At 38.8% G+C, this 12,164-nt stretch overlaps 2 protein-coding genes across 2 annotated transcripts in view; both read right to left on the bottom strand.

Annotated features, from left to right (window-relative positions):
* Nucleotides 1-7,823, bottom strand: part of smek1 (SMEK homolog 1, suppressor of mek1 (Dictyostelium)) — a 14,681-nt gene extending 6,858 nt beyond the window's left edge. The window contains exons 1-10 of the mRNA XM_016536280.1: nt 6,763-7,823; nt 6,622-6,677; nt 5,039-5,137; nt 4,335-4,952; nt 2,431-2,508; nt 2,227-2,343; nt 1,894-2,010; nt 1,680-1,811; nt 1,470-1,572; nt 1,165-1,323 (exon numbers count right to left, since the gene is read on the bottom strand). Of these exons, the coding sequence (XP_016391766.1) occupies nt 1,165-1,323; nt 1,470-1,572; nt 1,680-1,811; nt 1,894-2,010; nt 2,227-2,343; nt 2,431-2,508; nt 4,335-4,952; nt 5,039-5,137; nt 6,622-6,677; nt 6,763-6,904 (1,621 nt within the window). The 5' untranslated portion in view covers nt 6,905-7,823. The remainder of the gene's footprint in view (nt 1-1,164; nt 1,324-1,469; nt 1,573-1,679; nt 1,812-1,893; nt 2,011-2,226; nt 2,344-2,430; nt 2,509-4,334; nt 4,953-5,038; nt 5,138-6,621; nt 6,678-6,762) is intronic.
* Nucleotides 7,824-10,309: 2,486 nt separating this feature from the next.
* On the bottom strand, nt 10,310-12,064 carry LOC107726631 (enhancer of rudimentary homolog). Its single transcript, XM_016536285.1, has 4 exons — nt 11,932-12,064; nt 11,167-11,254; nt 10,959-11,079; nt 10,310-10,862 (listed from the first exon to the last, which is right to left on the bottom strand). Exons 1-4 carry the CDS (start codon nt 11,932-11,934, stop codon nt 10,760-10,762), a joined length of 315 nt encoding a protein of 104 aa, XP_016391771.1. The 5' UTR covers nt 11,935-12,064; the 3' UTR covers nt 10,310-10,759.
* Between the last annotated feature and the right edge of the window lie 100 nt (nt 12,065-12,164).

The following is a 12,164-nucleotide window of genomic DNA, read 5'->3' as shown; positions in this document are numbered from 1 at the left end:
CACAGCATGTGATAAGTGCCATATTCAGACAAAGAAACACCTACAACAGAACAACAGACAGCAGAATGAAGTTATTAGAGATTAAGGATGTCTACGAAGTATATGTATGCAATGAATATAATGTTAAACATTCAGTATTAACGCCTGTATAGCTGATGTGCAAAGCACGCCGAGTAGATTGAGCGCACGGTGGCGCAGATGCGTGAGCTCATCGAGCGAATATACCTTTCTCACAGACATCACTGGAAAGTAGGGGTGTGTATTTTGCAAAAACCTTTCAAAACACCCCTACAGAGTGCACGCATACATTACGTGAAGTTTAAACTAGTGCGCGTGCGCATTTAGAGTGCGTTCTTTCACTGCATGATTCAGTCTACAATACATTTAGAATGATCACAAATTCATGACATGGCAGAAAATGTATATATTTATACCATTTCATATAGTTAATCAATATCAAACAGAGTGCCATTTTTTTTTTTTTATGAACGATTACAAATGTGAAATGTGCTAAACAAGAAGTTAATTAAGAGACATATTAGACACCATGAATCAAACGTTTAAATGACTCCATCGCAATACATTATTATTCCTTAGCTTGGGTTGAACAAATAATTTTTGCTTGGTTGGAACAGCAGCTACGCTAATTATGTCTCTATTTGTTTCTCTGTTTCTGCCACTAGGTATTACACAAACTTCAGTCTGGATCCAGCCCTTACAAAGACATGAGATGACCGAACACCTGAGAAGAGATGATGCACACCCCTCAGAGGACCTCAGATGATGCCAACCCTGAAACAACATAAACTACCAAATTTTGCTACAAGTTTGATTGCAGCATATAGTCATTGCTGTTAATAGTGTTCATCATCTGTTTGATTACGTCATTAACTGAATTTTACCGTACATTTCTGCCATATGTACATCAATTTGACAGTCACCACTGACAAGCTACTATTAAATATATTGTAGAAACCTAATTTTCTGTAAAGCTGCTTTGCAATGATTTGTATCGTGAAAAGCGCTATACAAAAAAACTTGAATTGAATTGATCAGTAAAAATCTGGATAGACAAAAACAAAAATCCCACCCTACAATATTTCCTGCCGAATATTCACTTTCACATGTGGCTTATGTCTTGTGTGTGTGCATGCATATACTCACATAAGGCTAAGAAAGCATGTTGAGATGCAGTGAGCACCAGTACTCTGCGGAGGATGTCTTTGTTGATGATGTAGTTCTTTATGTGATACGTGTGATGCTCCACGCAGAAAGTGAGCAGCTCTACGATCAGCGCCAGCAGCTGACACGTCTGGAAATCATCTAACAAGACAAACACACACAGTGAGAAGTCTGCAGAGGTCACGTCTTTAAATATGTATGCAAAATGTCAATTGAGAAATTATTCAAAAAGGCTGCCTACACATTCAGTCTGCATGCATCCTACAAGCTTGTAAAAAATCTATTACCTTTGCTGGGTTTTTCTTCTGTGGTGTTGGCAAGAAGAGGAGCAGAGAGCACATGCATGCAGTGCTTATAGAAGAAACTCAAGAACTCTGTCTTCTCGGTTTTCTGCAAGGAATCAACCAGAAGGGGCATGTTTCGCTACATTCTGACAAATGACAATGAAAAGGTGGTACTATGCACCAAATATATATTGATATTAAAACATGTCTCACATTAGCAGTTGCCAGCATGTTCTCTGGGTCCACTAGTGTCCTGAGCAACCCCATTAGCTGTACGGCTCCACCCAACTCTGGATCCGTGTCACAGATCATATGCTCAATGATCAGATTTATCAACAGAATGTCCTGTAAAATATAGACAAGTAGTGAGAAAGACAGGTAGCTGGAAGGCTCACAAGAGTCAGTAGGCATGTGGCATGTGACTTACATCGTCATTCTGCTGAGACTCCTGCATAACAAACTCTCGCACCATTGAGGGGTTGTACTCCACCAGGTAAGAGAAGATATCAGTGGCTGCTCCACGCACCTGAACATCATCCATGCCCTTTAACACAATGCACACGTGTTCATAAATACAGAAAGAGCAAGCTAAAGTTACAGTCTTCATTGAGAGCAAAGCTGAAGCTAGAGACAGGTTCAAATATACCTATTTTCCATTAAATACAATACTATAGATCATTAGTAAAGGTGTTAAATTATAAAAAGAAAAACAAGACACCTGACAGCAAATCTGTTCTTTGGAATAGCAAGTAAATCTTACAAGAATAACTTCCAGCGCTGGCAGGATACCCATGTTGGACAGCGTTTTGAAGAATGCGTCTCTGTTCTGTGGTTGTAACGTTTGTGAGAACGCACAAAACTCCTTCAGGAAATTTACCTGAATGTGACAAACAATATCAATTTTGTTTGTATCCATTGTTTTGAGTAGGAGGTTAACACATCCATTAGTAATTCTGCTTCATACCAGCTCATGCCGTTTGTCGTCATCTGTGGCTTCATCAGTTAGTTGTGCAAAGAGCTCAGTCAAAAACTTCTCATCGTCCTGAAAATAAAAGCATAAGAAATAGAGAAATATCCGTTCTGGTTACTACTAGTTTTGTATATATACACACAAAACTAGTTTATAAATTCTTTAAAACAAAAGACACTAGAAAATGTACAATTGGATACAATTCTACAATATAAGTTAAATATTACAAATATTTTAAGCCAGTATTCACATTAATTTTCTCATAATTAAACTCTTTCTATATACACAGCATAATGCATCCATGCAGCACACTGTGTGAACTGCAACCATAAATAATTCTGTTCAGCCAGATTCGGCACAATAAACCTGATTCTTGATAAATGTTCATTTATAGTTGCCTATATACATTATCCTAATGTCATTTGAGCACACCATAAAGCTGTAAATCTCAGAGAGGTTTTGCAACATTAATTGACCTCTAGCTGAATGAGGGTGACATTTCATAAATGCACATCTACACTAGGGCTGCACGATAAATCGCATGCGATATTTAACGCGCATCTTGTCAGAAAGCCGGTTCTTTAATCAGCGGTAAATCTCCATCACGTGCGTGCTTTCACATTATGAATATGAATATGAACGTGGTTTTGCACAACTCGTCAGTGAACAACGGCTCTGTGTAGTTAATGCTGCTCAATGTGAAAGCACGCACGTGATGGAGATTTACCGCTGATTAAAGAACCGGCTTTCTGACAAGATGCGCGTTAAATATCGCATGCGATTTATCGTGCAGCCCTAATCTATACCAAGGTTAGACATGTGACTGATACTGTATTTTACTGCATCAACTTGTCATGGACATACAAGATTACACCTCAAAAAAAATTACGCTGCCATGGGAAAGTACATCTAATTGCTCAGACAATCATCACAAAAAGCTTTTAGTATCCATGTTTGGTTTATTCAACATCTACGAGATTACATCCAGGTATTAATGGGATATGGTAATATTAAAACAATATTGTGCCATAACAAGCACATTCATCATCAGCAAAGATGGACAAACAACCATACTGAACTGAAGCTGTCTGGAGGTTGGAGAAAATAATCATCCAGCACGCCTGCCAAGCGTTTGTGACATCACATGATATGGCTCTAAAGAACATGATGGTGCTGTTTCCATGGCAACAAGCCCCCTCCCCTACCTCCAATCCCAGTATCAAACAATTCCACTGTAAGGCTTAGGTGAGAAGCACGTATCAAACCATTTCCATGAACAACTTTTTAATAGCCACAACTGATGTAAAATCTAACTTGATGAAAAGGGCATTTCAAATACATGCATTAATAAATAGTCTACAATTACTCCACTCTTGAAACTCGTCATTGAGGCAAATACCATTGCCTATTTTCTACTAAATAATTAAATGTACATAGTACAAGCAGTTAGCACGGTTATCTTTAAATCTGTTATCTAGATCTGCAGACCTTTATTTTTAGTGTGGAAAACATATATGACCTTTAAAACAAAGAACCAAAGTACAGCCCACCATGTGCATCCTATCAAGAGCAACGAGATGGTCTCAGGTAATGCAAACAGGGAAATATTAGTAGCCGCATCAAAAACATGTATTCACTGCATTCTCTGCAAACAGGGTTTTCTGCTGAGGATGCAATGAATTTGAAAGGAGCTATGCTGATCTGTCGAAAAGCCACAATGACACATAGCAAGCCTGACAGCGTACGTTACCTGTGAGATATGATGTTAGAAGGCGGCGTGAAAAGTTAAACTACAGCTTCCTTCACCTAGTTTAGCCCCTGAACAGCATTTCAACTCAACCGCCAATGTGCAAAGTTCACAGCTGGTCACATATACATGGTTGAGTACGAAAACCCACCTGCAGCATGCCAACAATCTCCACTTTGTTAAAGAAGATGAAGGAGTGCAGGGTGGAGAGCATGTTTTCTTCAAAGACAGAGGGGGTGGGCAGCACCATGTCCTGAATATACTGCACCCGGTACGTCTGGTGAATCTTCTGCCGCAGCTCCGGGTCTGAAATGGGAATGACCTCTTTAAACCGTGCCGTGGTGGTGAGGAACTCTCGATGCCGCCGTGGTTGGGGTAGGGAAGGATCGAACTCCAGACATCCGATCACATCCATGATGCATTCTTCGGAGAACATGACTTCGAAGAGCGCTGTGCGGTTGAGGAGGAAAATGCCTTTGATGATGTCGTAGAGGTGATGCAGGCCTTCTCGGTTCTCCAAGTCCTCGCACACTCGGAACAGCTCCAGCAGTTTGCGGATATAGCCCTCGTTCTCCAGCGCCAGGGCCAGTTTTTCCCGCCGTAACGGAGAAGGTAAGGATGACGCCACTAGCTCGGCCACTTCCTCCAGCCGGGAGAGCTCACATGGCGGAAGTTCGAGACCAGGAGAGGACATGTCATCAAAGCGCTCCTCTTCAGACTCATCTATCAGCTCCTGGGTGATGTCTACAGAGGGGTCCTTTCCCTGGACCTGTAGACACAAAAATGAAGGCTTTCAGAATAAAGGAGAACATACCTAGAGAAAATATTATAAATGTATATTACAGACATAATCACCTGACATATTTTCTCCCAGATCTCATCACAACCAGCCTTTTCCTGAAAGCTGAGGGCCAGGTCATAGTTTTCAGCCTCGGACCATACTATTAATGTGTCCTTCAAAGACACATCACAAATAACATGAACAAATACCAAAATAGCAAGTGATACACAAGCACTATCATACAGGGATCTACAGTTTAATGCAAGAGACCACAGGCAAAAAACATTGTTTGTCCATGCACAGGTCAATTTTAAAATTGTGGGCGATTTTGCTTCTATAAAATCTTTAGCAGAAAAAAACATCCAACATACAAATTTAAGTGTTTGTGATTACACCTTATCTTTTTGAGCCTGTAGATTTCAATGACAATACATATCTTTCCAGGTTTATTCCTATATTCTGAAAGTTACAGAGGGCTTTTTTCATAGATCATTCACCTGACTTAATCTTCTATTCCAAAAACAACTGGCTATTTTCTGACTTATGAAGTGCTTTATCCAATATTGAGACTTCTGTTCTGAAAATGTATGCAAATGAAAGTTTAATTCATAACTTGCATATTTAAACATAACATTTCAAGATACTTGTAATACAAAACAATTGTCTTAGCCCTAAAAGCCTACTGTATCATATTAGATATATTAATTTCGTATGTCTCTAAATTATCAACAGGATCAAAAGTAAAAACCTGCTGTGCACAATCCATTACATGCCACCTGATTGATGATTTACTTTTTTAGCAAGTAAAAGGCCTTTTGGTATTATTCTAAAAATGTCAACCTTCACCTTTGTGTCTTTTGCTGTGATATTTTTTGTAATATTTTAATATGAACATTTACTGAACTGAAGCAACTTAGGTTTACTTTAATACCCATACATAATTTTATAGAAAAACCATGTTAAAATGAAAGTATCAAACATGATACATCAGGCTTTTGGGGAACATTTATTTGTACATCTCTCAATATTCATTGTATTGCATTATGTTTTGCACCCCATAAACAAAAATATAGAACTCTGATCATAAAACTAAGCATTTAAATATCATCTTACTAAGACAAGTTATTAGAAGATATAGAGTGAAAACTGATATGCATTTATGCAAGTAGTCTGCAATACTGTTATAAAAATCTCATTGATTTAGATTTCAAGCTATCGGACCTGCATCTACTTTTTGCCCATATAAATATTGTTGTATAAATAACATCTACAGCCAATTCAGTTCTGTTTTTTTTCTCCCCCAGTTTGGGCCTCTGAATAAAACCTCTGATGAGCCACAAATGCTTGATGTATCCAAAAAATTCTAACTTTAATTTTTGTAACACCTTGTCTAAAGGTTCAAACTATTACTGTTCTATTTTAAATTATTTCATATACCAGGCTTTACAGGGTTATTGTACTGTGATTAATTAACTATGGAAGCTTGATGATATCTATCATTTCATATTTTCCCAATTTACCCGTGATGTCTTGCATCTTTATAAGATATATATGTACTTGCCCTTTAACCTAGACATTAAGTACATAATTACGAAAGATGTTAACAAAAACACTAATGAGCTCTGTCAACAAAATGATGTCAACATTTCAAACGCACCTGCTGTTTCTGATAGGCGGTGTTAGGGTTGATTTTGGACTCCAGCAGCAGTGACCCTGTTTTAAAGAACGGGCACGTCTTACTTGCACAGTCAACGAAAAGTGGCCCTGTACATCGTCTTTGTAGTGTTTGTAAACCTACCATCACTTTCGGCGCGCACCAGGAGAGACATGCCTTTCAGCCTCTCCACGTAGGCGGATGACACATGTCCCGTCCCCCGATCATCCCACTGGCGGTCCTCATTCAGAGTGTACACTTTTACTCGTCTACGAGTGTCAGTCATCCTTGCAAGTAACTCTCAAGCAGGCTTTTGCCCTTGATTCAATAAATCTCAACGTCCTCGTCGGCTTGCAAGGTGCAACAGAATCTGCTGTCAACTTCAAGTTGAAATGTATGGCATTCACTGGCAAGCCGTCGCGAAGCTGATGCAGTATGTTGTTGTGGGGTCTATCACAATAAAGTTATGCAGTCCAGAAGAATTATTCTGACCAGTCTAGCGATGGTCAGCTAGCTAGCTAGCTGCTGTGTGCAGCCGAGACTCTCCACAACATACTCAATATTTTCAACTTTTTATAAACGGAACGACGAAAAACGCTCCTCCGTTTCTAAAGGGCGTGAAACGGTGAGAAATTAGTTTAAAAGCATGCAGCCAGAGCACGAACGCAGAATGTGTTTATTTTCCTCCGTGCCCCTTTACTTTAAGCAAGCTAGGCTATGCTAACGCTGCGACTAATTCTGTCAAACGGGGTTAGCGTAGCTAGCGCCTCAGCTAGCAGGCTATCTCCTCGCGCGAGTCATTTTAACCCAGAAATGTTCGAAACGCGCGCGAATGAACTCCAAAGACGTACCGATAACGCTATTTGATCGTTATACTCGCGCGCGGTCGGTGAAACGGCGGGAAGGGTCGTGTATAAAGCGGCGCGTTCATAATAAGCTAAGCTATATTTTCTCCAAGTATTCCGCCATATTCTGGCTAAGGGCCGCAGATAGACCAGCCAGTCTCTTCACACAGAGATAAACATTCCCCGATGTAACTAATCGAATAGACTCTCTCGTTTCACTTTCCGGGACGGCGAATGGCCAGCGCGACCGTCGAGCACCATGAAATAGCAGCGTCTTGACGAAAAGTAATTATTAGCCCCACTGTGAAGATTCGGCCATCTTGGGTCCCCTCAGAAAGCCGCTACGGGGTTTTCTGTGCTGCAGGCGCAGGGCCGCCACAGTTTAAAGACACAGTGCGCCAAAATTTCGTAACACCAAACACTCACTGCTGGTGAAAAAGAAAGGGACATGGAGAGGAATGTGAATGAGGGTGAAAATAAACGCGCAGCTCCGTGAACTAATGACGGATACAGCACGTGTAAAGAGAATAAACCTCATACTGTTTTTGCCATTCTGTTGAAAGAAATGCAGATGTGTAGGGTTGAGCTGTTGTTTTTGTCTCTGTGTACAAAGTACAGTACACTTGTAGTTTGATTAATTCCAGTCATTATAAGTAACTGGGCAAACTAGCCCATACAATCCTATTCTGCTGCTGGTCAACCAGTCCAGTCTCAGCTTTGGAATAGGGTTAACCAAGTAAACAAAGTCCTTATAATATCATAGCCAGTGTGGTCAACCAGCCATGGTTGCACCACCAGCTCAAATATTATGAAACTGTAAAAATGACTTACTAACTACATTTTTAGTGTTGCTCGTCCATGCAAAATCTGCCACCACAAATGCTAAGGGGTTGGTGTCGCCAGAGCTTTGTTATGTGGTTGCTAGTGTGTTGTGGGTTGTTACTAGCCTATGTGGTGTGCAGGATGGGTGATTTCTGAATTCAGCCTCTGTTAACAGTATAGGCCCATCTATCAATGTTAAAGTCAGCATGAAATGAAAATTCACCTTATGTTTACTAAATTCACCCTAATGATTTTATTGTGAACTATTTATCCATTCATGTGTTTGTTTGTTCATTTATTTATTTTAACCTCATGATTTTTAATCAAAATGTCATAATTTGATCTTCCAGTGAAACGACTGACTTCTCCTTATATTTAGTCTGCTTAAATCATGCACCTTTCTTACAACTGACCTCAAGCTTGCATTCATTTTTGCCTCGCTCCATCCAATCAACAACTGATGGATGGAACCAATTCCTGTCCTACATTTTTCCGATAATGTGTTTTACTCTGATGTATATCACATTATGGAATAAAATATCTGTTGCTTCTTCTGTTATGTCATGACTTTATGGTGCAAACAGATGGACCAACGCAGTCATGGCAATTGATTACTATTTTACGTTTTGAGTTGATGGTGAAGTTTAGGGACTGATTTCACTTCCTTTTTATATGTATGTGTATATATATATATATATATATATAAACATATTTCCATAAAAATCACAAATGTGTGTGATAAACACTGCAGTTTCCCATTCAGAAATTGGGCTAAAAAGCACAGATCAAGTTAGACTGGCCATGCCAGTTGGGGTTAAATTGCAAATCTGTTACAAAATTGTTGTGGCTTTATCTTACACTTCTATCTAGTATTATTGTGTTTACTGGTACTTTAAAGTTTTGTGCTCAGCCTCAGCTGTTTCCTTAGTTGCCCAGTAACTGTCATAAATAGAATGCATGCACTTCCTCACAAGTTGGTAAGTAGTTTCCAATAACATCGAAACTACAGTGGATCATGCTACCCACAGAACAGAAAAAACTGTTTGGGGTTTCCAATACCAGCACCAAGCATATATCAGTCCAAAAAGTATTGGTAACCTACTGGTCTTAGTAATTACACAATTACTGCTAATGCAATTTAATACTTCATTACAAGACAGATGTTGATCAGATTTTTAACAAATTATAATGAAAGCCCCAGGGATAACATGAACTTATAAATGATTTTGTACTACAGGTAAAACAGGGGAAAAGAGTTAAGTATTTCAGAGAAGAATTTGTTCAGCAAGTTGTTATCTGAACAATTAACAGTGTAGCTGATAAACAGGACATTCATGCCACAGTACAGTGTGCTGCTGACTGAGAGTTGAAAAACAGGACAGTGTGCACTGTATAATGTTATTCGCATTTGTTTCAGAAGACACCAGCTGCTTTAAGCTGAAACTTTCCCCATGTTCCTTAACAAAGGATTTGTTATCTGGAATTCTAGTTTTCACTAAAATCTAATTTTTACTCATGGTCAGGATACAGAATTTTAAAGCATCTATTTAAGTTTTTAAACGCAACCAGGTCTGAGTATCATAAAAAAAAAAAATTTCAATTCTAATATACTTTAAGGTGTCATTTATTACTGCGATGAAGCTGAATTTTTAGCAGCCATTACTCCAGTCTTCAGTGTCACATCCTTCAGAAATCATTCTAACATGCTGATTTGCTGCTCAAGAAGCATTTTCTATTATCATTGTTGAGACAGTTCTGCTTAATCTTTTTCTATACTCTTTTTTTCAGTATTCTTTGATGAATAAGATGGAAAGAACAGTATTTATCTGAAATAGAACTCTTTTGTAACACTTCAAATGTTTTCAATGTCAATTTAGATCAATCTAATCCATCTGTGCTGAATACAAGCATTTAATTCTTTCAAAAAATCTTACTGACACCTAACTTTTGAACATTAGTGTATGTTAAAAGAAAAAAAAACAGTACTGACATCAAAACTTTGTGTGAGATTTTTATTATTTTCCAGTGGTGACTACTGGATACATACACAAAACAAAATCTGTAACAGCACCGAGGACAAAAGTTGGGATAAAAGATGACTCAGAACCATCTCCATAATCTGAAATGTGTAAATTTTTTACTTCACTGAACAATTAAACCACAATTTAAAAAAAGAAAAAAACATCAATTGAGAGGGATTGAAAAAAAATCCTGAACCCTTCCCCTCCCCCAATCTTACCCTTTAGTCTGATAAATATCCAAGTCCCTAACTTCGGTTACAAAAATGCGATTTAAAATGCAAAATATTTTCAATCTATGCTTTGACTTACTGACTGAATAGACATGCATTCAACAAAATCTGAACTAAGCGGCATCACTTCACCACTTAGCTCATCTATGTTTGTCCTGTGATGTAGCGTAGTTCTGATAGAGTTGGGGACTAGCATCAGAAATAATTCAGCCATTTACACTCCTTATTTTCCCGCCTGCTGGGCTTGGCGCCTCAGCAGCACGTAGATCTTTTCTTTGATCCAGTCTTTGTTGTAGGGCTGGTAGGTTTGTGTGTCTGCCCTGTACCTGTTTAAATGACCAGAGAATAGGAAAATTATTACATTGTTCAAAGCATTTGTACCCTTGTACATGATCGATGAGATGCTGTGTTAATTTACTTACACAAGACAGCTGAGGTCAGCAAGATCATCAACAAAGTCGAATAACTGGCTTATGTCATATGTGATGGAGGGACTGTTGGGGTTCATCCTCTTCAGATGCTCTTCATACATCTTACACACTCCTTTTATTAGAGAGAAAAGAAAGAATTCCACATTAGAATTATTCATAACATTAATCTTGCCCTTTATAATCAAAAGAACTATTTTACCTTCCATGCATTCGTTAACAGACTCATAGTCTGCATATGTTCTGCCTTCTGGTCTCTTGGTGGGCTGCACCAGCAGAATTGTGTGAGACTGAAAATCAGAAGGAAAAAAGCAAGTGTAAATACATACTACATACATGTTGACTTGTGTACACATTTTAGAGAGAAAAAAAAGATGTAAAAGCTGGATTAAAAACACTGTACATATAAATACATACACCAGATATGACCCAATTAGGTGGAGCCCCTACTGCCAGTAACAGAGCTTTGACTCCTAACAGTGAGATTAATAGAGCATACATATTTTCAAATGGATGTCAACTTAATCTGACATTCAATCCAACCGTCCCTGTTTGGCATATGAACTAAGTAAACTTAAAGATAACTCGAACGTTCAAACGGAATCTCTGACATAAGACCCTGAAAAAAGCAGCTGTTGAACTCCAACCCTCCCCCAAACAAAACAGCCCAACGTTAGATGCTTCTTACAAATGCAGTTACTACGACGGGTGAAACTAAACACAAGTTTAAGTCATACTTTATATTAAGTGCTTAACTTTGTAGAGGAAAGTCTAGAAATATTCCAGCAGATTTCACAACTCGTTCATTTCGTGAATATTCGACGTTATCTCGCTACACTGCTGCTAGCTGCGTGCGTTCACTCACTTGAACATTTCTTGTCAGTGCAGCCGACGAAACACGACTTCCTGACCAGGCAAACGTCTATAACATTCACCAGAATACAAAATACAGCAGTGAAATACTTACCATATCTGGTTCTGGTAACTAAATGTCGCGATGAAGGCTGTGGTAACCGCTGACGGCTAATCACGGAGAGCAGCTACAGAAAGAACAGAAATGTGCAACGAATTATCCCCTTCCGGTAGTGGCGATGACGCGTCGGATTTTCAAAATTAAAGTCTTGTGACAAAATTGCAGAAATTGTGTGCAGTTTTAAAGTGTATTTATTTATTTATTTTAGTTTGACTGGAAATGTCACG

This window comes from Sinocyclocheilus rhinocerous, unplaced genomic scaffold (genome assembly GCF_001515625.1).
Source record: "Sinocyclocheilus rhinocerous isolate Xijiao unplaced genomic scaffold, SAMN03320098_v1.1 scaffold1538, whole genome shotgun sequence".
NCBI lineage: Eukaryota > Metazoa > Chordata > Actinopteri > Cypriniformes > Cyprinidae > Sinocyclocheilus > Sinocyclocheilus rhinocerous.
This window is presented reverse-complemented; position numbering and strand designations above follow the sequence as displayed.

Coding starts and splice junctions, on each gene's coding strand:
- LOC107726631 (XM_016536285.1), bottom strand. Junction 11,080..11,166: donor TGTTAACGAATGCATGGAAG/GTAAAATAGTTC, acceptor CTCTAATAAAAG/GAGTGTGTAAGATGTATGAA. Junction 10,863..10,958: donor GCTGACCTCAGCTGTCTTGT/GTAAGTAAATTA, acceptor TCATTTAAACAG/GTACAGGGCAGACACACAAA.